The sequence below is a fragment of the Sciurus vulgaris genome (genome assembly GCF_902686455.1).
Source record: "Sciurus vulgaris genome assembly, chromosome: 5".
In the NCBI taxonomy this organism is placed as follows: Eukaryota; Metazoa; Chordata; class Mammalia; order Rodentia; family Sciuridae; genus Sciurus; species Sciurus vulgaris.
Genome location: NC_136465.1, coordinates 143,715,032 through 143,738,048, shown reverse-complemented (window position 1 = coordinate 143,738,048; position 23,017 = coordinate 143,715,032). Strand labels below are relative to the sequence as shown.

At 35.5% G+C, this 23,017-nt stretch overlaps 1 protein-coding gene across 2 annotated transcripts in view; it reads right to left on the bottom strand.

The window, feature by feature from the left end:
* Positions 1 to 23,017, bottom strand: part of TMTC2 (transmembrane O-mannosyltransferase targeting cadherins 2) — a 458,982-nt gene that overhangs the window by 426,723 nt on the left and 9,242 nt on the right. The window contains exon 2 of one of the 2 annotated variants that reach the window (XM_079143057.1): positions 20,362 to 20,536. In XM_079143057.1, coding sequence (XP_078999183.1) covers positions 20,362 to 20,378 — 17 coding nt within the window. In that variant the 5' untranslated portion in view covers positions 20,379 to 20,536. Of the gene's footprint in view, positions 1 to 20,361; positions 20,617 to 23,017 lie in introns of those variants that run through there. The other variant, XM_079143058.1, reaches the window with a different exon arrangement.

The window sequence follows — 23,017 nt, the reverse complement described above, 5'->3', positions numbered from 1 at the left end:
GTTTTCTGCATTTTATATTTGTACCCCCAAATCTTAATCTCCCATAAAATTTACCCCTAAATATAAGACATTTGAGAACTGATCCTGATAATTTTTATTGGAAATACTATGATTTAAACAGGTGATCACCAAAGAACTAAACCATCTTAGATGTGATCTTACATGAAAGAGATGAAATACCAGGGTCCTATAAGAAATTTAGCAACATCTAAGTGCTATAGAAACTCAGCATTTTCACAAGTAATATTTCATAGTCATTACAGATGATTATTATTGGTAACTTTCAGAAAACTAGGGATAAAATTAAATTTATTTTTGATCCTTTAAGTAAATTCCATAGGTTATTATGTGAATGTTAACGTCTTAGAAAAAGAAAAAAAATTCCGAAGCCTAGTCTCATTGCTTATGTATTGCTTCCTGTCATAGTTACAAAGTGGGGGATAAAATGTGAAGAATAAATTAGATAATCTCTGAGATACACTGGTCTTGGTTTTAGGGTTGAGGGGATATCAAAACTTGACTCCCTCTTTAAATGACACTGTCCCTTTAGATGCCTTGAACAACATAGAGAATGTGAAGTCTCTGTTTCTCCAAGCATCTTAGGGGTTCTATGAATGTAGCATATTCAGAACTGGTTTAAATGTGCTTCTTACCGAGTTCTGATTTTATATGAAAATATTTCACAATTCTCATATGGTACCTGCTCCCTCTCATCACCATGACAACCAAGGGTATTTTCAGAGAAGTCAGTCAGTCATTAATATCTTCTCAGCAAATTTTGAGACATGGGATTTCAGAATCTGTGACAGCTGACAATAACCCATAAGTACTAAACCTTCATGCCAATGTACAGTTACTCAAGATTTTGGTACCACATGTCAAAAACCCAGCATAAACCAGTTTAGGGCAAAGTAAGGAAACAGGTTGGCTTGCATGACTAGAAAGTCTAAGCGGTAAAGATGGTTTCAGGCATTGGCAGATTGATGTTCAAAGATAGCTATATAAACTGCTCCCTTTTTTGTCTTTTGGCTTTACTTTCTTCTGTGATGACCTCAATCTCACATATGTACTGAGTGTCACTCATGTGTCCATTGTCAGCCTAAAACTGGTAATATACTCATAGCTAGCAATCCTAGAGGATAGAGAGATCTTTTTTCTAAAAACTCCAGCAAAATTCCCAGGGAATTGACCTGATTTGGGTCATGCACCCCACAAGCCTGGAGTTTGGGATACAGTCCACACCATCCAGTCTGGGTTAAGAATAAGATAGACTGATTCCACTAGGAGATATTGAAAATTAATGAAGTGTTCAGTAAACAAATACATAGAGTGGGTTGTCTTTTAAACAGCATAGCATCAAAACCAAAATTATGCAAATTATACATATCAACCAGAGAAAGGAAGAAACTTTCTAAGCTAAAAGAGTACAGGTTGAATGAGGTTCAGGTACAGGTTTACCACATAATCCTGCATACGTACACAGTTGCAATATTATCTGATGTGGTTGTGACTCTATACATTCCTTAAAGCCCACATGATTACTTGATAGGATTATACTACATTTTAATTTCTAATAGTGAGATTGCTTTCTCCTGTAAATTAAATAAATCCAGCTAAAACATGCTTAAACAAAGGTGGAAATTTATTAGGTCTTGTGACAGAAAAAGCAGGATTAGATTTCAGACAGAATTAGGGTTCATTGTCATTTGGATCTTATTTCTCTTCCTCCATATTTCAGCTTTACTTTCTTCCTATTGACTTAAAACATTCTTAGGCGGAAGCTCATCATCTCTGGTAAACAGAATTTGGAAAATGCACCAAACATGATCCAATCACTAGACGAGAGGGATGAAGCACTTTGGCCAAACTTGAGTTACATGCTCATCCTGAAAGCCAGAAGCTGAGATCAATTTTGTTCAAATAACATTCACAGGAGTTGGGGATTACACAGCAGAAAGGTAGGATGCACAACTAAAACAAAACAAAATAAAACAACAACAACAAAAACCCAAAGGAAACACACCTTGTGTAATATAATTTTCATACATTTTTCAAATATACATAATATAGCATCTTGGAAATGGCAAGAAAATTTAGATAGAAAAGTTTCATAAGATGTAATTCTTCAGGCATATAGGAATAGGACTATATAAGTAAACCAAGTGTAAAGAATCATCCTCTGGTTGACAACGACACACGCACAAACTTTCAGCAAAATTTACACTTAGAATCTTTGATCCCTGTGTCTTCTCTGACGGAATTCACTTACATCCTCAATTTTTTACTTCTTTTTATTTGACTATAAATTCAGCTACTGCAGCTTTGTTACCAATGTGAAGTTCAGATTCAGTGTCTCTATTGATCTCTCAGATCTTAACTTACTGGATCCTGTGATTCATCCTTACTTGTAGGTATCCTGCCATCTGCATCTGTCCCTTTGATTGTATTCTTTTGATATTTCAACCTTCCAACCCTATCACTATTCTGAGGACTCCTTATCATCTTTCTCTTGCCTTCATCTGCTCAAGGGCAGCAGAGGTCATTCTTCCTTCTAGAATCTACACATTCTTATCTTTTAAGTAAAAAAGGACTTAAAGTTTGGGGATTGGGAAAGGATTATCCTCAGGAGAGAAGAAAGATGCTTACTTTTCATGCACACAGATGCAGAAATGACAAAATGATATAGAGAAATATTGAGGGAGAGAGAAGAGAAGTTGGAAGCACCAATTGTGATACAGCTTCTGACTTTACAGACACCCAGGAGTGAGAAACAGATGCTCAGAGAGATGGAGGAACAGTTGGCAGAAGCAGTTGTGGAGAATGTGGTAGGACATCTTTCAGATGAATGAATATGTTGCTGAACTGCTGTGAGATCACAGCTGAGGTCACAAAAGGGAATATACAACATTTTTCAACACGGAATATATTGTATTTTCTTATTTTGGTATTTGAAGGTATTTTTAATGTTTGTTTGTTAGGTTTGTGCATAAATTGCATTAATCTTAATCAGTTGAATGGTATAATCACTTGTTTTCTGTGCTAGTAAAATCATCAGTGAGACCACAATGAATTGAGTCTAAAAACAAGATGGTGATCTTCAAACATCTTTAATCAAAACATTGTATAGAAAAATATAATGCTGTTTCAAGAGCTGGTAGGTTTATAATACTTAATAAGTGATTCTTCAACCTTTGTATTTAAGAATCACTTGAGCCTTTATAAAATGCATACCGGCAAACTATGACCCTAGAGATTCTCATTTAACAGTTTGTGTCAAAGGTCCTAAATGTGATTTTATTTTAGTACTGGGGATTGAACCCAGAGCCCCATTCATGCTAGGCAAGTGCTCAACCACTAAGCTACATCCCCAGTTCTTTTTATTTTTCATTTTGAGACAGGTTCTTGCTTAGACTGGCCTCAAACTTGAGATCCTACTGCTTCAGCCTCCTGAGCATCTGGAATTACAGGCCTGCATCACTTGAATGTCCAGACCAAATGTACATTATTAAAAGTTTCTTATGATTCTGTAATAGCTTATCTTCAAGCCTCTAGGAACATGGAGGGACAAACAGAACCTGTCCTTCTGTATATCCCTGTGCTAAAATTGATGCATCAGGTTATCTTTTCCACCTAATTTTATCCTGATGCTGAAGGGTCAAATTATTTCTTCTTCCATTTCACTGAAGTATTGTGTACTTAATTGGCTTGTAGGAATAGAATAGTCCTCAGTAATTAGCAAAGCAATCCAAATGGCAAACTGTATTTACAAAGGAATCAGAAGAGGACAATGAGCAAAGCTAAAAGCCTCAGGCATCACATTTTAATGGTCAGATGACAGGAGGCTCTGCTAACTGATTGCATTTTATAACCACAGTGTAATGAGGAAATTCATCTTGAAGAACTGCCCAAATTCCTACACAAGAATTTCCTAGATATGATATAGTAATAGTAGAGATAATGGCACATTTTACATATAAGAGTTTATTTTGATATATGTGTCTCTTATAATGTGAAGCTAGGGATATTGAGCTATAATTTAACAATATAAGAAGGGACTATGCAAGAAACATTTGTTATAAACTTAGAATAGGAACTCAAATTGTCCGTCTAATGTCTCCAGTTGAAATAAATGGAGCCTGGTCAGAGAAACCTTTGATATCTTAGTCATGGAGCATAGAACCACCAAGTAAAAAGCTGTGCACATTCCCTGTAGTGAGAAAGTAATGGAATTTGGACATCAGGGAGCAGGAAATGAAAGAGATATGATCTGCTTCATTTTTGAAATTAAATTTATTTTTAGCTGATATATTAAAAAGTTAAAATTGTACATACTAATGGGGTAACAATGATGCTTTGATACATGTATACATTACCGTATAATGTTTAAATCAGATGAAACACAGCTATTAAATATTTATCATTTCTTTATGGTGAAAACTGTCAAAATCCTTTCTTCTAGTTTTTTGAAATATGTAGTACATTATTATTATCTGTAGTCTCCTTACTGCATATTAGCATATCAGAACTCATTGCTCCTATCTGATTACAACTTAGTACCCTTTCCCATCAACCTTTCCCATCCTCACCTCACCTCCCCAGCCTTTGGTAACCACCACCCTGTTCTCAACTTCTATGAAATCAACCTTTTTAGATTCTATTTCTGAGAAAGATTATGCTATACATGTCTTTCTGTGCCTGGCTTGTTTCATTAACATGATCTCCAGTTTCATCTTTGTTGTCACAAATGACAGGATTTTGTTATTTTTATGGCTGAATAGTAATGCATTGTGTATATATACCACATTTTCTTCAGCCATTTATCAGCTGATGGATACTTAGGTTATTTCTATTTCTTGGCTTTTGTGAATAGGGCTGCAATGAACGTGGGAGTGCAGATGTCTCTTTGATTCATTAATTTCATTTCCTTTGGATATATATATATACACAAGTGGGATTGTTGAATCATATGGTAGTTATATTTTTAATTTTCTGAGGGATCTCCATGCACAATGGCTGTACTAATTTAGATTCCTACCAACAATGTGCAAGTGTTTCTTTTCCCCTGATATGTTCTTAAGGGAATGGATAACACCCATTCTACATCATGAATAATATGTAGAATGAATAATATTCATTCCAAGTAATTTCTGAGCATGTACATACTGTTCTGAAGGGTTCCTCTTGAATATATTTGAAATACAAGTAAAGATAGGAGGTAGAGGTGAGTATAGACATCGAGGATGGGATGGAGTCAAGATAAAAATAATAGAATTATATTAATATGGTGTTTCCTCTCTTAGTGCAAGCAATTAAAATCCAATAGAAATTTCCCATGTTCATTCATTCATTTAATTACTTATTTAGCAATTTTTAGTGAACTCCTGTGTTGAGGTTCATTAAATTCTTGTCTAAAAGGACCTATCCTTCCAATCCTCTGCATTTCACAAATGAAACAATCAAAATGCAGATGATAGAAACAGAAAAAAATTGAATTCTCCTCTAAATATCAATAAAGGGTGAGTTGGACAAAGAAAGAGAGAATCAACATGAAACATATATGACCTAAAGAATTCTAGAAGGCTTATGGAGTGCCAAAGACTTGTATAAATATGACAATATATATATACTGAAAGGGAAAGTCTGAAAAATGACATTTTTAAAGTAATTAGAGTTAATATCAATTCATTTAGCACTCTAAAAAGATTTATATTTATATTTATATTTTATATTTATAGTTGTTAGTTACTAAAAATCAGATGGAAAATAAGTGGGAAGTACATAGCTAAAAAAAATGAAAATAAGAATTAACAACTATAGTACCCAACCTCAGTAGATAATAGAACACATTAAAAACTGAAATAAATAAATGGGATAATGGTGATATGAGAAGGAAGAGTCTAAAGGAAGAAAAAGACCCCCAAACTCCATTACATATAAGAAATATACAATCAAAGAGATCCCATAACCAAACAGAAATGAGAACAGTATTTCAATTAACAGTTTTTGCATTTATTTATTTTTTCATTGGGTCTTTTTAGTTATACATGATGGTAAAATCCATTTTGACGAATCATAAAAGCATGGAATATATCTTGTTCTAATTCAGTTCCCACTACCTCCCCTTCTCCTTCCCTTCCCTGACCCCATGCTCCCATCTCCGTACTCTACTGCTCTTTCTGCCATTTACCCATAGTTATTTTTTAAAATTAATTTCTTATGGCTACACATGATGGTGAGATTCACTATAGTATATTCATATATGTACATAGGAAAGTTATGTCAGATTCATTCCACTGTCTTTCCTTTTCCCATCCCCCTCCCTTCCCTTCTTTCCCCTTTGTTTGCTCCACTGACTTTATGACGTTTGCCAGTAAATGGATGGATCTGGATACTATCTTGCTAAGTGAAATAAGCCAATTCCCCCCAAACCAAAGGCCCAATGTTTTCTCTGATATGTGGAAGCTAAACCTCAATAAGTAGGGAGGGAGTATGAAAATAAAAAAGTTCATTTGATTAAACATGGTCATTTTAACAATTCTCTCTCCCTCACTTTCAATTAACATTTTGATCCAACATTTTAGAAGAAATATTTTAAACCACCCAATGATGCATACTAATAGAAAGTCCAAATGAATTAATAATAAATGATTTAAGGTAAAATACTCCATTATAAAAAAGGAATCATACAGTTGAATACATTAAGTCTTGGGGTGAGGTAGGAAGCTTTTCTGAGTTATAAGAAATAAAAGCAGTAACAAAGAAAGCAATAAGTTAGTAGATATGATAAAATAAGTTAGTAGATTATAAGTTAAAAATTCAAGTGACAACTAAAAGAGGAAAATATTGACAAATATTATGAAAACTATTATTTCTTAACTCTAAAAATATTGAAATTAATGAGAATTAGAAAGAATTGACATTTAGTAGACAGTACTCAAAAGAGCTAACAGAATAGTTAAGAAGTAGACAATTGCAAATATTCAAGATAATTCAATCATGAACTACTCTTGGCTGTTAGAATATTTTTCTTAGAACCATTTCCTGAGAGGTTTTCATGGTCTTTATGAAGAAGTATGTATATTGCTGAATACAATCCACCCAGTCCTCCAGAGAAACTTCTAGAGAGGTTAGATAACTTGCCCAAGTCATACTACAGGGAAATGACACAAGGACTAATTACAATGCCTGGGTTATACTGGTTTTTAAATCTATTTGCTTATATGACTCAGGAATTTTTGAATGGTAATAGCTTTTGGATCAGTAATTTCATTTTGTGCAATCAATTCTAAAGAAATACTACTAAAACTGGAAAAAAAATGTATGTATAAAGATGTCTATCGCAGTTTTGATAGTGAAAAATTATAAACAATAACTGTTTAATAAATGACTGTAGGAAAATAGTTGTGCAATCTATCCAAATGTTAAAAAGGATTACCTAAGAGAAAAAAATAAAATAAATTCTTTCAGTAGTTTTGTGGTTGTTAAATTAACCAGAGCATTCATGTGTTTAATGTGATTTTCATAACATGAATGAAATATGCAGAAACATGTTTTCCAATGACATCATAGAAGTCAAAGATTACCATATTTGGCTCAAGTTCAGTCCTTTATTTACTATTCTATGCACATTAGTGCATAGTAAAAAGTTACTTACTTATTCCATGTTAAAAATTTATGGTCTTTATGATGGTGACTCCAGCTACCTATCAATAAAAAATATTAGCAAGTGCAAAGAGAGATTCTTTAAATATTTAGTTGAAAAAAATTTCAAATGCTTGAGAAATGATCATTCATAGCATTTTGGGGACTCTTTTTTTTCTTAAATCCCCTTAGACCTTACACTAACCCTAAGACAAAAAAATGTTATGTAAATAAAAGTTCTGGAACTGCCACCAACAGGGAAATCAAGATTCTTTGGGGAAAAAAAAAGAATCTTTGGAGGCTCCTGCCAAGGATCTTTGCTTCTATCATCATCTCCCAGATACCAGAATTAACTTAGTATCTCATGGGTACATTTTTGTATGGGTATGCATCCTATTCTCAAAATCCAACTGTGAAAGAAACCAAATTAAATATGATTCTGAAAGTGCATCTTGCCAGAATGGTTATTCATCACCATTGATTTGGGAGGTTGGGTAAATGAGACTTCTCATAACTTCAATTAACTTGTGTAGTGCCCCCAGTGAATGGTCCTGCTTCTGATCATCATGTTCTCTACTGATTTTGTTTTTTCATTCAACACATGTTGAGGACTTGTTAATGGACTTGCATTGTTCCTGGCTCTGCAGACAGACCCTTCAGTGAATTGAAGTATCACCATCCAAGTCCACTTGGACCTTAGAAGCAGGCAGCTCTGTGGCCGCAGTACTGGGTTTGAACACTTTGGAATTTGCTGATGTTTTGTGCTCTGACCATGAGAAATGACTTCTCTGGGGATGCTCTGCAATCCTTACTCTGAGGTTTTCCTGTCTCCAGGTTTCATTGGCACTTTTACTCTTGTCCTCCCAGTCCCCCTTTACTCTCTGTCCTCTCACTCTATTCTAAGAGCACTGTCCACCTCTCCTTTCCTTCTGTATATCTCCCCTTAGAAAACTAAAGCCCAGGAAGCAGGCTGTCTATAAGCAACTTTTGTTTTTTTGACCTCTACCACAAACCTCCTTTCTGGCACAGAGGTCTGACTTGGAAGAAAATGTACGTGGGAAAGGGCATAGAAACAGAAGAAAACAGGTTTTATGTCAATAAAAGCCTGGAGGGATGTGTGGTCAGGTCCTAGAGAGCCTTTGCTTTCCCAAGGCCAGTTCACCTTTGGTTTCCCAAAGTATTATTTTTTCCCCCAGCTTAGTCTGAGCCTTTAAGAAATTGAGTATAAGTTTGTTTTTGATATAGATCAAAGGATTTAAGGTTGAATCAAATGAACTTTTTCTAGGTCCTAACATTTATGTGATTCTGGGTTTTATTTCTACAATCTGATTAAAAGTTAAAATAGATAACTTGGAATTATTTTAGGCTTTCAAGAGTCTATTTCTCCTATTACTGCTTCCTATTTCCACTATTCTTTGTTAACTTTAACTCCTTTATAACCTGGATGCATGTAATGCAATTGTTCTGGGACTAAAGCAGTTGAAGGTACAGACTAACACTTATATTTATTTATGTAAAATAAAAATAATATCTACTTCATTTGTGTCAGGGAGGAAAAGGATATTCAGTCACTAAGCTAAAGGAAGATCAGAAAATCATAGGGAATCTCAAGAATGCACGATACTCAGGACATTCTTTGATCGCCTCTTATTTAGAATCAAAAGCTAAATTTGTGGGTTCTGAAGCCAGCACTTATTTGAGAGTCTAGACATCAACAAGCTGATGTGAGAAGGAATATAATTTTGCCTTGGAATGTTATACAAATAGTAGTGCAGATAAATGAAGGGTACAAACTATAATTTGCACAATTTTCTAAATCATCTTCACAGTTAGTTTCATAGAACATAGCATTTAACTTTGATTTTGGATGGCGTTGGCATTTTTGTGTTTGAGGGTTACTATTGATTACTTGAATCCTAAACCATTTATATACTCTTTTCTCTATTTCTCCTTTTGCTGGTTTCTGGTGCAGAAGGAAGTGTTGTGAATGGGATATAGATCCTTTTCTGATGAACAACATATTCTTCCCTTATTTGACTCTAGACATCATTGTCCCATTGTCTCCTTACCAGCATGTGCCCCATATACTCCTTTCTTATAATCCTTGGTGGGAATCTAGTTTTCATTTCAAGTATGAGACAATATATGAAAACAAAACAAACATACCTTTAATACCTACTTTCTAAGAGATTTGGTAAGTTTAATTGCTCTCAAAGGCAAATGTTTGAGAGTTATCCTTCAAAATAGAGTGTGTCTATGGAAATCTTTGATCTGCCTTGGAATTATTTACATATTAATTCTTTCCACCTAGCTAGGTATGGGTTTAAGAAGAAAATCCATAATCATTTCAGCCTTAGTTATTTTCAGGTAGGAAAATGTGGGGGAAAGTGATTAATTTGCTCTTCTAAAACACAACAGTGGAATAGGTATTCCAGATTAGAGTGGTGGTAAACTTGCTATTAGATAATTATTTTCAAGAGTCACTTTTGCTAAAATCTGGCCTACAGAATGTTTCTTAAGTTTCTGTAACAATACTTCACATTTCTTATGTTTATAAGCAATTTAACTAATATTAACTTCAGCTCTTATGTGTTAGGCCTGATTGCCCAGATCCTTAGTAAATGTAAGAAGAAAGCATGGGATAAGAGGTGAGCAAAAGATAAGTAAATGTTATTAAATGTACCCAATGCAATGAACTTTTCTAGGCATTTTCACAAGACATCAATTATATATATGTAGATCTACATAATTTGAGGTTCAATTTATGATATTATTTATGTTTTTGGAAAATCATTTTTAGTCTGATAGCCTACAATTTTATACAAGAGGCTTAAGTATTAATTTACAAGCATAAGCACATTAATCAGCCTCAATGTCAAAATGACCTAGAATGAGTGGATACAATGAAACTGAGATGGATCAGATTTTCCTTTTCAAAACCATTCTTAATTTAAAATACCCACTTCTCTAAGAAAAACAAAAAAGTTCAATTCTTTACAAAATTTGAAATGCATCATATAAACTTTTCGCATTCCCCAAATGAAAAAGCAAAACCTTTCTCTTCCTACTAAAATAATAGGATATACTGGGTTCTCCCCATGTACTAGTGATTATGCTAATGCCTATACCAATATTTGCTTCACTGTTATATTCTGAAATAGATATATTATATTCTGAGATGGATCTTGTCTACTGTGATTTACTAAAGTTTTTCTGACAGTGCTCTAAGAGGCCGGGTGGTAAATATAGTAGGTGCTGTATATGACCTTTACTATTCTACTCTGCCGTTATAGTGTCAAAATAACCAAAGACCATAGTACATACATGAATGAGCATGAATGCATTTCAATAAAACAATTCATGGATACTAGAAACCAAATTTCCTGTATTTTTCTCATGAAATATTCTTTTTAATTTTTTAATCATTAAAAAATGTAAAAACCATTTTTAGCTTGAGGGTAATTAAAAGAAAAGAAAAAGGAGAGGGTCATATTTGCCCTGGGTACCTTATTATAGTTTGTCAATTCCTGTTCTAAAATAATCAGTTCTATGCTTCCAGATGGTTATGGGATATAAAAGAGTCATTTGAATGAAAAGGGAGAGGAGGCAAGGAGAGTCACTAAGACACCATAGGATTAATCCAGGTGGAACTAGGTTCAGTGCAGATGAAGAACTGAATATCTTAATTGAGAAAGGAAAACTGAACTCCATCAAAGACTTAGCCTAGAGTGATTAGACAGAGGGCTGGATCAAGGGTGGTGACTCAAGCTGGGGAAGAAGGAACAACATTAGAAGGTGGAATGTCCTGGGGACTTAGGAATATAGTTGAGGACCATGGATCAGTTCTCTGATGGGATTAAAGAAGGTACTAGAACTTCAGGGTATGTGGAGAGGGGGAGAACAACTCCACAGTTGCTTAGGATCGGTGGTTGAGCTTGGCATCTAACCTTAGGGGAGATGGTTTTCAAGTATTCTTTAGGGGTTTGGGGAAGCAGCATCTCAGGGGTGATCATTATAGAGTGTCAGTTTTGTTTGTTGTGTTAAAACAAAATACCTGAGATAGGGTAATTTGTTAATAATATAAATTTATTTCTCACAGTTCTGGAGGCTTGAAAGTCTACTATCAGGCTCAGTGCCTGATGAAGGCAGGATCTCTGCTTCCAAGATAGTGCCACGATACTGTGTCTTCACATGGTAGAAGATGGTTAAAGGTGGAAGGGCAAAATGCTGAAGGCTACGTGAAGTCTTTTTTTAAAAAATTAAGGCCTTAATTTCATCTCCATGAAGGAGCTCTAATGATCTAATCATTTTCTTCTTAATCCTACTACATTAGAGATTAAGTTTGAACATGAATTTTGGAGGGGGCATGAGACCAAAGTTTTTCCTCTTCTCCTGGGTTTAATAAGTCCCAGTTTCTTTTCATAATCTTGAGATAACAGGAAGTACCTCTTGGAAAAAGACTGAGTTGGACTTTCCACTTCCTGTTTAGGAAGATCTCGAGTCAGATAAAATTTCAGGTAAGAAGATTTTTAACCTTAACTAAGTGACAAATTCCAACCACATATGACAGCAAATAAGCAGTCCACCTTCTTGAAAATTTAATCACTATGTACAGATTGACAAAGTTAAGATATAACTTTGATATAAATGTGAACCATTCTGGAAAAAGACCCCAAGCATGAGTCCTTCACCTTCCTAATCAAGAGAATCCACCCACGTGAAGTGTAGTTTGTAACTGAAGCATTCATATGTGAAGTACAGCAGAATCAATACACAATGAATGTAGTTTCTTTGTAAAATGATTCATCAAGTAGAAAAGAATTTAAGACATAATGCAAGAGAACTTTTGCTGTAGTGCATTTGAGTTCTTTATTCTATGTGCAGCATTCATTATATTAAAGTTAAATTCAATATGCTTTCCATGAATAAATTCTTTCTGAGACATTTTTCAAAAGGACCTATTCAAAGAAGAATTTCTAATGACCACTTTATTATCCAGCTAAGGCACAGATAGGGCACCATGGAAAGTAAAATGGCTTGTTCAAGGTTACTCTGTTCATGTAGGCACTGGAAATCAAACAGTAGTCTTCAGATTCCTACCATTATTATTGTACCTCTATTTTTCCTAGTGTAATTTATATCAACACATATACTTTATCATTTTGCCTAATTTCTGATGAAGAAATAGAAATGATTATAATATATTTAATGTTTGTACTTGGCATTTTCCCCTCCCTTCATTCCTTTATTTGAAAATAGTGAATGAATACCTGTTAAATGCCAGAGGTTGTATTAGTTGTTTGGGGAGAAAAGATAAATGAAATCATAGAGTGAAGCCGTGGTTCTCATAGGATGGTCAAGGACAAGCATCGTTAGCCTAGAACTTGCTAGAAATGTAAAATCTCAGGCCTCCAACTTCATCCAACATTTGCGTTTTGATGACTTTTCCAGGTTGTCTTATCTATACTCAGGTTTGAGAACCACTGATCTAAGAAGGAAAAGCAGACAAACTACTAGAGTGCCAAAGAATTTTGATAAGGTGAATATGAGGTGGTTTTTTTGTTTTGTTTTGTTTTTTTTTGTTTTTTTTTTTAATAAATTCCTATTGGAGCAGAAAGGGGGAAGCTTCTAATCTCTCCTACATTTAGCCTAAGAAATACACGTTTTGTTTAAATGCTCATTTATCCTCAGCATCCCTCCCTTGCATGAGATATTGCATTGCTCCCTATTGCCTTCAGGATGGCTTCCAAGAATTCTAGCATGCCATTTGAGGAGTTCCAGGTTTTGACCCCCCTGCCTGCCCTTCAACTCCTTCTTTTACTCCTTTCTATTAACATTGTACAGTTTATAGCACTCAAACACACTACTGTGGGGTCTTTAGCCCCCTTGCTCTTCTTGACCTGCAACAAGGGAAGGGAGCACTCCCCAACAAGGCCAGACCGGGAAAGGTAGGGCCAACTGACCGCCCGCACCCAGCCCTCCGGGCGGGGGACAGACACATCAGAGAGACCAGTCACAGCAGGAACTCATTTATTGAGGAAGTCACACAGCTTTTATGTAGGGTGGGGGCTAGGCGGGAACCAATCAGCTTAAAGGTCAGCAAGGCATGGGGTTCACGCAGGTGAGAGTCCCATAGGACTAAATGGCAAGCACGAGCTGATCACGTTTGGGGAACTGTTGTGAACCAATCCCTGACCGTGGTCTGATTTATCGTCAGTTACTTTTGAAACTGCCTTTGAGGCCTTGATCTTGCTCACCCGCCAGGAAGTAAGGAGTCAGCCTGAGTTAGTTAACGTGTCATTAGTCCCAACACACTACCACTATCTTCACCTTTTCTCTGCTTAGAGTATCTTTACCTCATCCATTTATGACATTGGATAACATTTTGACTCTGCCAAGGAGTAATTTCAGGAAAATCTTTACTAACTCTTTCCTATGACCATCTCAGCTTATCTTAGTCTGCTCAGGCTGCTGTAGCAAAAAATAAGCCTTATGGTCTACAAACAACGGGACTATGTTTCATATAGTTCTACAGATTTGAAGTTCAAGATCAAGGCACCAGTAGATTCAGTGTCTACTGAGGGTTCCTATGAATATGGCACTGTTGGTGTCTGTGGCCGGTGGAACCCGGGGCCCAGGGTTATGCCGAAGATGGCAACTGGCAGAGAGCAAACGGCATTCTGAATATGCATGGAGAAAGGCAGAACGCGTTTACAATTGGCTGTAGGATAATCAGTTCAGCTGCCTAGCACGTGGACAGATGTACTTTACATATATGCTTGAGCAAGTGACTGCTTGACCTTTAACAGGATTGGATGGACAATCTGGTTATAATTGCTTATGCATGAGACTGCTTATATATTGAAAGTGTTATTGGAATAAAGGGGAAGCTGCTTCATGAACTTCTAAAGAGTTCGTGTCTTCTGTTCCCCTGGTCGGGCTGTAAGCGGCAGTTTTCCCCAAGCGGTTGTTGGTAAGCGAAAAGACAAAGAAGCCGCGGTTTCCCGTAAGAGAAGCCCCGCCGCGAGCCACTTGAAGCAGCCCTGTCGGCAAGCAGCTGCAGTTTTCCACAGGTGTCCTCACACAGTGGAAAGGGTGAACAATCTCCCTCAAGGACTCTGTCCTCAACTTAATCACATGCCAAGGGGTTCACTCTTTACTACAGCCACAAAGGGAATTAGGTTTCAACACAGGAATTTTGGGGGGACATCAGCATTCAGACCACAGCACAGTTCTAGCCATGTCTAACCATACCACTGAATATATCACATCATATAATTCTCAGTTTATCTGTCTAGCAGTGCCACGTAACTGTTACTTATCACAAGCCAGAATGTTCATTTTTGTTTGGAATACCCAGCCACTGCCTGGGATTGAATGGAAGTACAAAGAACGTTTAATGAATACCTTTTTAAAAAGGAATACATTTATTTTAAAACAAATTTCTATCTTAAATGTATAACATCTTAGGTGAATTCTTTTCCTTTGACTCTAGATTTATCAGGGTAGTCCTACTATATTAGAAAGTTCCTATACTTTTCAAATTTTGATTCACAAAATGATGCAAAATTACAGAAAATCATGTTATAAGAAGAATTTCAAATATTTGTATGGATTTTAATGGCAAAAAATATTTATAAATAACTTTGGCTGGGAAATTTTCTGTGGATCTCTGATAAAATGCTTCACTCCCAGTGGTCAGAAAACATTGCCTAGACTAATGTAAAGGACCTGTTAAGTGACTCCCTCCCTATCTTGTCATCTTATACCAACTTTAGGGTTCTGTGTATGTCAACATTTTGTTTTCATTGTCATGACTTAATATTCATTCAAAGATTTAATGGACACCTATTATACGGTAGATGTTAAGTTATAATGTAAACACCATTTATTGGGAACTTATGTAATAGGTTGTAATGGTTAATTTGAATTGTCAACTTGATTGGATTAAGAGATGCCAATGATTAAGAGGCCTCTGGGTGTGTTAATGAGGGTGTATCTAGGAATGACTGGAATGTGGGATAAGAACTGAAGTGGAGCCCCTCCCTAAGCATGGGCAGCACTGCCCAAAAGGATGGAATAAAGGCTGGAAGAACAAAGAAGCAGATGCAGATGCAAGCTCAGCTCTTCTTAAATGGGTTCTTGATTGTTGCTTTGATGGTCTGAGGGTATCAGACTTTCACTTCTTCATTCTTCCAAAGCAGACTCTGCCAGTGATTCTCCAGGTAGTTTCCAGAAGCCTTGGTCTCAGACTAGGGTAGCACTGTTGATCTTTCTTGTTCTGGGGCTTCTGCATCTCAGACTGCACAGCTGCTGGTTCTTCCAGCACTTCAGCTGCAAACAGTCATTGTGGACTATCCAGCTTCTGGTTGTGAATCCCCTTTTTTAATATACTTCCAGTTGATTTTGTACCTCTAGAGAACTCTGACTAATACATAGGTATTAAGAATAGTACACACATATTGAGTTTACTTCTAACTATAATCTATGGACAGGAGTCATTATATCCTTATGTATAGAAATATTAAGTAATTTGTTTAAGGTCACATGCCTAGTAAATTACAGAGCCTCAGTCATGAACTCAGGTTTTTTTGATAATGTTATTCTCTCATAATTTTTTGCTGCTCTTCTTAAATCCCTTTTGAGGTTCATGCTGTCTATTAGATGTTTAACTCCCTTTTATATATCTGTCTTTCATAGATAACATTATCATTATGTACAAAATTTGGGGATGCCTAGCAATCAAGCAATCAACCTTGCTTTGGATTGTAAACTTTTGGAGCTAGAGACTACTCCTTGCTAGGTCCTTTCTACAAAGGATATATATTATTCTGCTTTCTGATGTATTCATTAAACAAAGGATATATATTATTCTGCTTTCTGATGTATAAAAAGGGCATTTTAAAGAAGACTTAAATGGTTTTACATCTTGAAGTGCTTTAATTAAATTTGCATACCATTAATTCATTCCACAAATATTTATTAAACATCTATTATGTACAAGATACATCTAGGCTTTGGGGTTGTGCAGAGAAGGAAATAAGACTTTTTTTTTTTTTTGGTTGTTTAGAGAGTTTACATGAAATAGACAAATACAGACAAAAAAAGCAGGTCATTACCGTACTGAGTGACAAGTGTCTTGGCAAAAATACACAGAGTGCTGTGGAGACACAATGGGAGCACACACCATGATGTAGCCTTTAGGCTGGAGAATTACAAAGATTCCTGGAAAAATACTAGAGCTTCCCATTAAGGCCCAGTGGAAGTTTTACTCAAGGAGAATATTATTCTGTGTAGGTAGAACTGAGTGGACAAAAATTTGAGATCAAAGCTTACCTTTATAGTGATGGAAAAGACAGAGTAGAAAGATGTACTTGAGGTCTTTTGTTTCACAATGAGTCTAGAACCTGTTCTGAGAATAGTGGGAAATTGCTGAAGAGATTTAAGCAGAAGAGCAGCAGATTTGAATTTTACAAATGTTCTTTTGGTTTAGATATGAGGTTTAGATATGAGGTGTGGTTTATGGTTTAGATATGAGGTGTCCCCCAAAAGTTCATGCAGGAGACAATGCAAAAAAAATTTAGATTTGAAATGTTTGGGTTATGAGAGCCTTAATCTAATCAGTGTATTATTCCAGTTAAATGTATTAACTGGGTGGTAGGTAGGGTGTGGCTGGAGGGGGTGGGTCATTGGGGGCATGCCTTTGGGGTATATATTTTGTCCCTGTCAATGGAGCAAGACTCTGCTTCCTGACTGTCATGTCCTGAGCTACTTTCCTCCACCATATCCTTCCATCATGATGTTCTGCCTTATCTCAGGGAAAAAGTAATGGTGCTGGCAACTATTGACTGAACCTCTGAAACCATTGCCCCCAAAATAAACTTTTCCCCTTCTAACTGTTCTTGTTGGGTATTTTGGTCACAGCAGCAAAACAGTTAACTTAAACAGTTGCAGTATAGAAAATCAAATAGATCAAACAAATACTAGAAACAAAGAGATATAATAAGGGGGTATAGACCCAATCCAGCAACTCAAGGCTCTGACCTAGACTTGAGGCATCCATTAAGAGAATGAATGAACTGTAAAAACATTTTTAAGAGGCAGAATTGATGAGCATTTTTGTTAGATTAGGTAGGAAGGAATTTGAGGAAGGAATCAGAGATAACATTCAGGTTTCTAACTTGGACATCTTCTACCAAGTCAAATGACTCAGAGCATAAGTGTTTTTTAGAGAGGAAGATGATGAATTCTGTTTTTGACAGGTTAAGTCCATGAAAGCAGATAGAACATCTTAGAGTAGATTTAGGCTCTGCTGGTTGTTACAAGATTTACAAAAACCTTAAAGAAAATAACTATATGGAATATATGTGTACTATGTGTCCAAAAGTTTTTTAAACTTAAATTATGATCATAGATGATTCTTTTTGAGTTTAGTGTAAGCTAGTTCAAAATTTCCTTATAACCCTTAAAACATAAATGCATACTTTGATATGGTACTTAGTAACTACTTAAACTTAGTTCCCATTGGCATAATTCCAGCCACTAAGATTATACAATTGAAAACAGATATCCCCATATGTCTTCAATATATCAGCTATTTCCCAGGCTCACACAAGAGAAAAGACCAAGATCAAATTTCTAACAATAGCAGATAACACTATAGAAATATTCTCAATCTTTCTGAATTCTTGAGTTCAAATTTTAATTTTCATAGGAGGGTAGATAACTGGAACAAATTCTATTCTATCCTACACCCAGAAGAAAACTTTTTAGGTTTCATTACCTGAAACCTATAATTTATCAGGAAAGAATAATTTCACATGCTCACAATGTTTCAGAAGCTAAGTTTTAAAATTTTGCTTGCTTTCATGGGGCCTTAATCCCCATAGGATTGATTGCCTTCATTACATTACCTTGTCAGGACTAGTGAAGAAATAGCTTCTCCTTGGTCAGTGTGAAATGTCACTGAATCATCAGGATCTGGCAGGTCTTATTGTAATTTACTTTAGTTCACTTTTGATATATTAGGCTTTTTGTATTATTAAAAGATTGGCAATAAATGCTCCTTTAAATGTTGAAGTTGATTGTTTTGTATCATTTGAATACCTGAGTGCTGTCCTAGGTTTGTGAAGAGCCTCCACCAGCTGTGGTGGTGAATCAGTACCATCAGCCACGCACTCAGAAGGATCTGTATTGTTAGTGTTGACCTGGTTTCTATGACCATAGAATAACCTCCCTAGAGAACACAACAGCCTGCATAGTACCAAATAATGAAATGTGAACAGACTCAAATAATCTTAGTCATAACTACAATCAGTCTGATGAAAATGATTTGACTCAAATTCCTGAACAAAGACTGAACCACTGATAAATTCCATTGAAGCATACGCTTTGTAGGCCTCAAATAAAAATGCTTTCACTTCACAGTAAAAAATAACACTTGAGGGACTTTTATGCCCACCGGGCAAAGCCATTTAGATTAAAGCAACCATAAGTGAAAAGCACAGCACCTAGCAAATGCCATTGGATTTGACATCTTTCTGGGTTTCATCAGAATCTTTTTAAGTGCTTTTTCAGTGCCATATCAACCTGATACTCAAAAATGTAGCAGAGAAACAAAGTAACATAATCAGAGAGTATATTAAAAGGTCTATTAACAAAGCTCAGTCACATTAGTTGAAGGGAAACAGCTGTGGATGCTGAAACTCTTAATAAATTAACCCTCCTTTTGCTATTTACAAGACCTCTCTGTCATCATCCCTGTTATGTCTGTCATTTGCACCTGGTATGAGGGTTTTATGGAGCAATCACATATCATTTACATGTTGTCAAGAGCCACTGCATTGAAGAATCATTATTTCTAAATGCTATAGTCCTTTGATTTTAAAGAGGGGAAATGCTTGGCACATCATTAGATAACACACTACATTTAAATTTATTCACTAAAAGATATGCATAATTTAAAAATACTTTTTTAAGTTTCTATGTTCTTTGGCCATGCTTAATTAATCATCATCATTTTCCCATCAAACCATGATTTAGGATGTCACTCAAATGTTTGCTTCTGCTCAGAATAAAAACTCAATCAATATTTACTTTTCTCCATGATGATAGCTATCTCAGAAAAGGAGATTCCTCTGTTGTCTCTTCAGATCTAGGCAGTTACCTACCTGGTCAAAGAGTTGCAAAGTTCTTTGGACAATGTAGAGCCTTTTTACTTAACCACTGATAATTACATGCTCCTGAGTTTTTGTTTACCATTAGCAATGTTTTTGGTTATTGGCAATGTATGATTGCCACAAAAGGCCCTGTCCTCTATCTACATTTGAATTAGATTTAGCCAAAGATCAACCAAATACAGAGAAAGTAGACCATCAATGAAAGCACCTAACTCATATCACAGAGGGCGTGTTTTCCTCACATGTCCTGAGTACACACTAGCACAGTGCCAAATATTTATTTTTGCGTAGTCTTAGAGTAAGAACCTCTTATTTAAACTAAGTGACCAGACAATGCATTATCAAGAAATGAGTGTGCTAAAATTTCAATGCAATATTATAGGTGTTTTTGTCCATTTGTGTAAATAAAACAGGACAACTGACATAGAAACCCTGGTGGGAGCTAAGGATTGGCTAAATTGAAATTCTTTTGACCCCAAAGAACAGGTAGAAGCTCACACATTTCTCAGATTATATTATAGCCAGAGTTTCTGTTGCTTACCAACTGGATGCTCTCATGCAAGCTCTGAATGAAACTCTATTCTAAGAGAAGAGAAGCAGGTTGTGAGGTAGCTATTTTGAAAGCACTGATCAAGGCAGAGGTGGTTGGTTCTGGGTCCAACATCTGTAGGGCAGGTTCCCCAATTAGCAGATAACATGCTGCCTTCATAGTTCTACTGAAGTGAGACAGCTTTCCTGTTGAAAAATTAAAAAAAAAAAGAAAACTTAGTCACTCACAGTAACGTGGGAGACAGTGATTGAAAATTTTGTCAAGACCAAGGAAAAAAGATTTTTTAAAAATGTTTTTTCGAATACTGTCAGATTAATTATTACTGATCAATATTGTAGTTTTAAAATATTATGTCTCCCTATTAATTTGCTGATGGGGACTTTGGATGAACTATTTATGGTTTTGCACATGTTGGCTCATGGTTTAACCACCGATTGGTGCTCTATACCTGTGTTCTGCTTATCCTTCTGTGTTCAGTACAGAAGTGTACAGTGTGCACAGATAAAGCTGTGACCAACCATTCCAATTTTTCCAGGACTGTTCCAGTTTTAAAACTGAAAAACCTACATCCAAAGAAACTGTTTGGTTGTAAACAAAAAGGGATGGCTGGTCACTGTTGGTGGATCCCTTCTGTCTACTTCTCCTTTTCCTTGCACTACTAGCTTTTATGTATTGGAAATCCACCACAGCTAAGTTTTTCTCTAGTTACTAGTCAATTCAGAGAGAAAACACCTGCCAGCGTTGTCTCTGAATGAGCCCTATTCCCTTGAGCCATGATCAGTCTTTTCTTCTTTTCCCAGAGGACCAAACATCCCAGCCCAGATTAACTGCCTGGTTCTTCCTTGGGGCACAAATGGCACAAAATATCCCCTCAAGCAGACATATCTGAAGGCAGGCGTAGAGCTTACTCTTGGTGTCATGGCAACCAGTGCTGGCTGCTTTTGAAACTCCTTTTTAGTTTGAAAGTTATTTTGCATGGGATTACTTGTTAACTGGGCTAGAAACTTCTAGCTCCCTGGAAACCTTGTTTTCTTACTTTTTCCCTCAGAAACTTTTATGATTAAAATGGATTGGCAGATATTACACAAATAATAGGAATACCTGCCAGTGTCCTTTTCAAATAGTTGATAGTGTCCTTGCATCCTAAGCCTAAATTATTTTAGGCTTTTTCTTATTCTTTTGATTGCTAAATGACAGAGAATAAAAATGTACCCAAATATTCTTTTTCTTTAGTTTAAGATAATAGCTTACTTTCCATTCTATTCAGCCAGGTGTATGCATCTCAGTGACAACTAAAAATTGTTAGGGCTATTTGGTGATGTCTCACCCACTCTCACCTTTGACAAAGAAAAAAAGTTACTGTCCTTGATAATTTGCAATTCATCTTTAATTTATTTTTGCAGTTTTATTTTCTATTTCTGCCTCTTTAAATATTTTAAAGAGATAATCTCATTGATCTAAAAACAAAGCACTCATCACCATTTCCTTCTCTGTTCACCATGTTGCCACCATTGGAATATTCTCTCTACTCTTGGCTGATACACATCCCTCAACTCAGGCAGTTGCTGTTAGATGTACCATTGACACCACTAAGATTATGATCAGCCAATGTCTCCATCTTTTACTCTTATCTCTACACTATTCAATAGTGAGGTGTGTTAGGATGTGCCTGACCCTGTATTGAGCACTTTACAATGATTGTCTCATTGGAATCTTCACCACAATTCAATGAGTGACTATTATTTGTTTTCTAGGTGAGATATGAGATAATAAATAACTGTCCTAAATAATAAAGAAAATAAATATTGATATGAATTCAGGTAACTTTGACTTTAAAACTCATATTCCCATGTGTAAAAACTCTCTAATGTTGCCCTGCCCAGGAAAATCATCCTTGATGATTTCAACCTACATTAATATTCATTCATTTGTGGCACTTATTTTCCATATTATTCATACAAGTAGTGATGGTATGTTGCTTAACATTGTTATTTCACTAAGTGGCATGCACATGTATTTTCAGTCACTTAGATAATAAAAGGCAAATTTCCCTGCCTCTTTGCCAATGATAAGCATGTAGTCAAAACTTAATGATTTAATCTCATGGACTCCCTTATGGAAGTAAGCAAATTATTTCTAATATTATCTTTCTTTTTTAAAATTTTATTATTTTTTGGTACTGGGGGCATGTTCCACCCTGCCTGGTGGCCAACTCTTTTTTAAAATATTTTAATTTGTTCTTTTTAGTTATACATGACAGTAGAATGTATTTTGACATATCATACATACATGGAGTATAACTTTACATTTTTGTGGTTGTGCATGACCAATATTATCTTGAATTCAGAAAGTTAAAGGATTGGCTTCAAATACATTTATTTGATAACAATGTGCTATAATTATTATAAAATATAGGCTTAGTGAAATATTCAATAATGGATATAATAAAATTATAGAGTAAAATTTTATACATAATATAAATTTCAAGGCATATAAAAATAAAATGTTAGAGATATATGACCCCTTGAAAGATGTCAGATAATCATCTGCTTGTTGGTAATCTTTGATATTATATGTTCCTTTTTTAAAATTCTTTATGAAAATGTTAAATAAAACCTTTCATTGGATTTGCAAGTATGATTTTGGA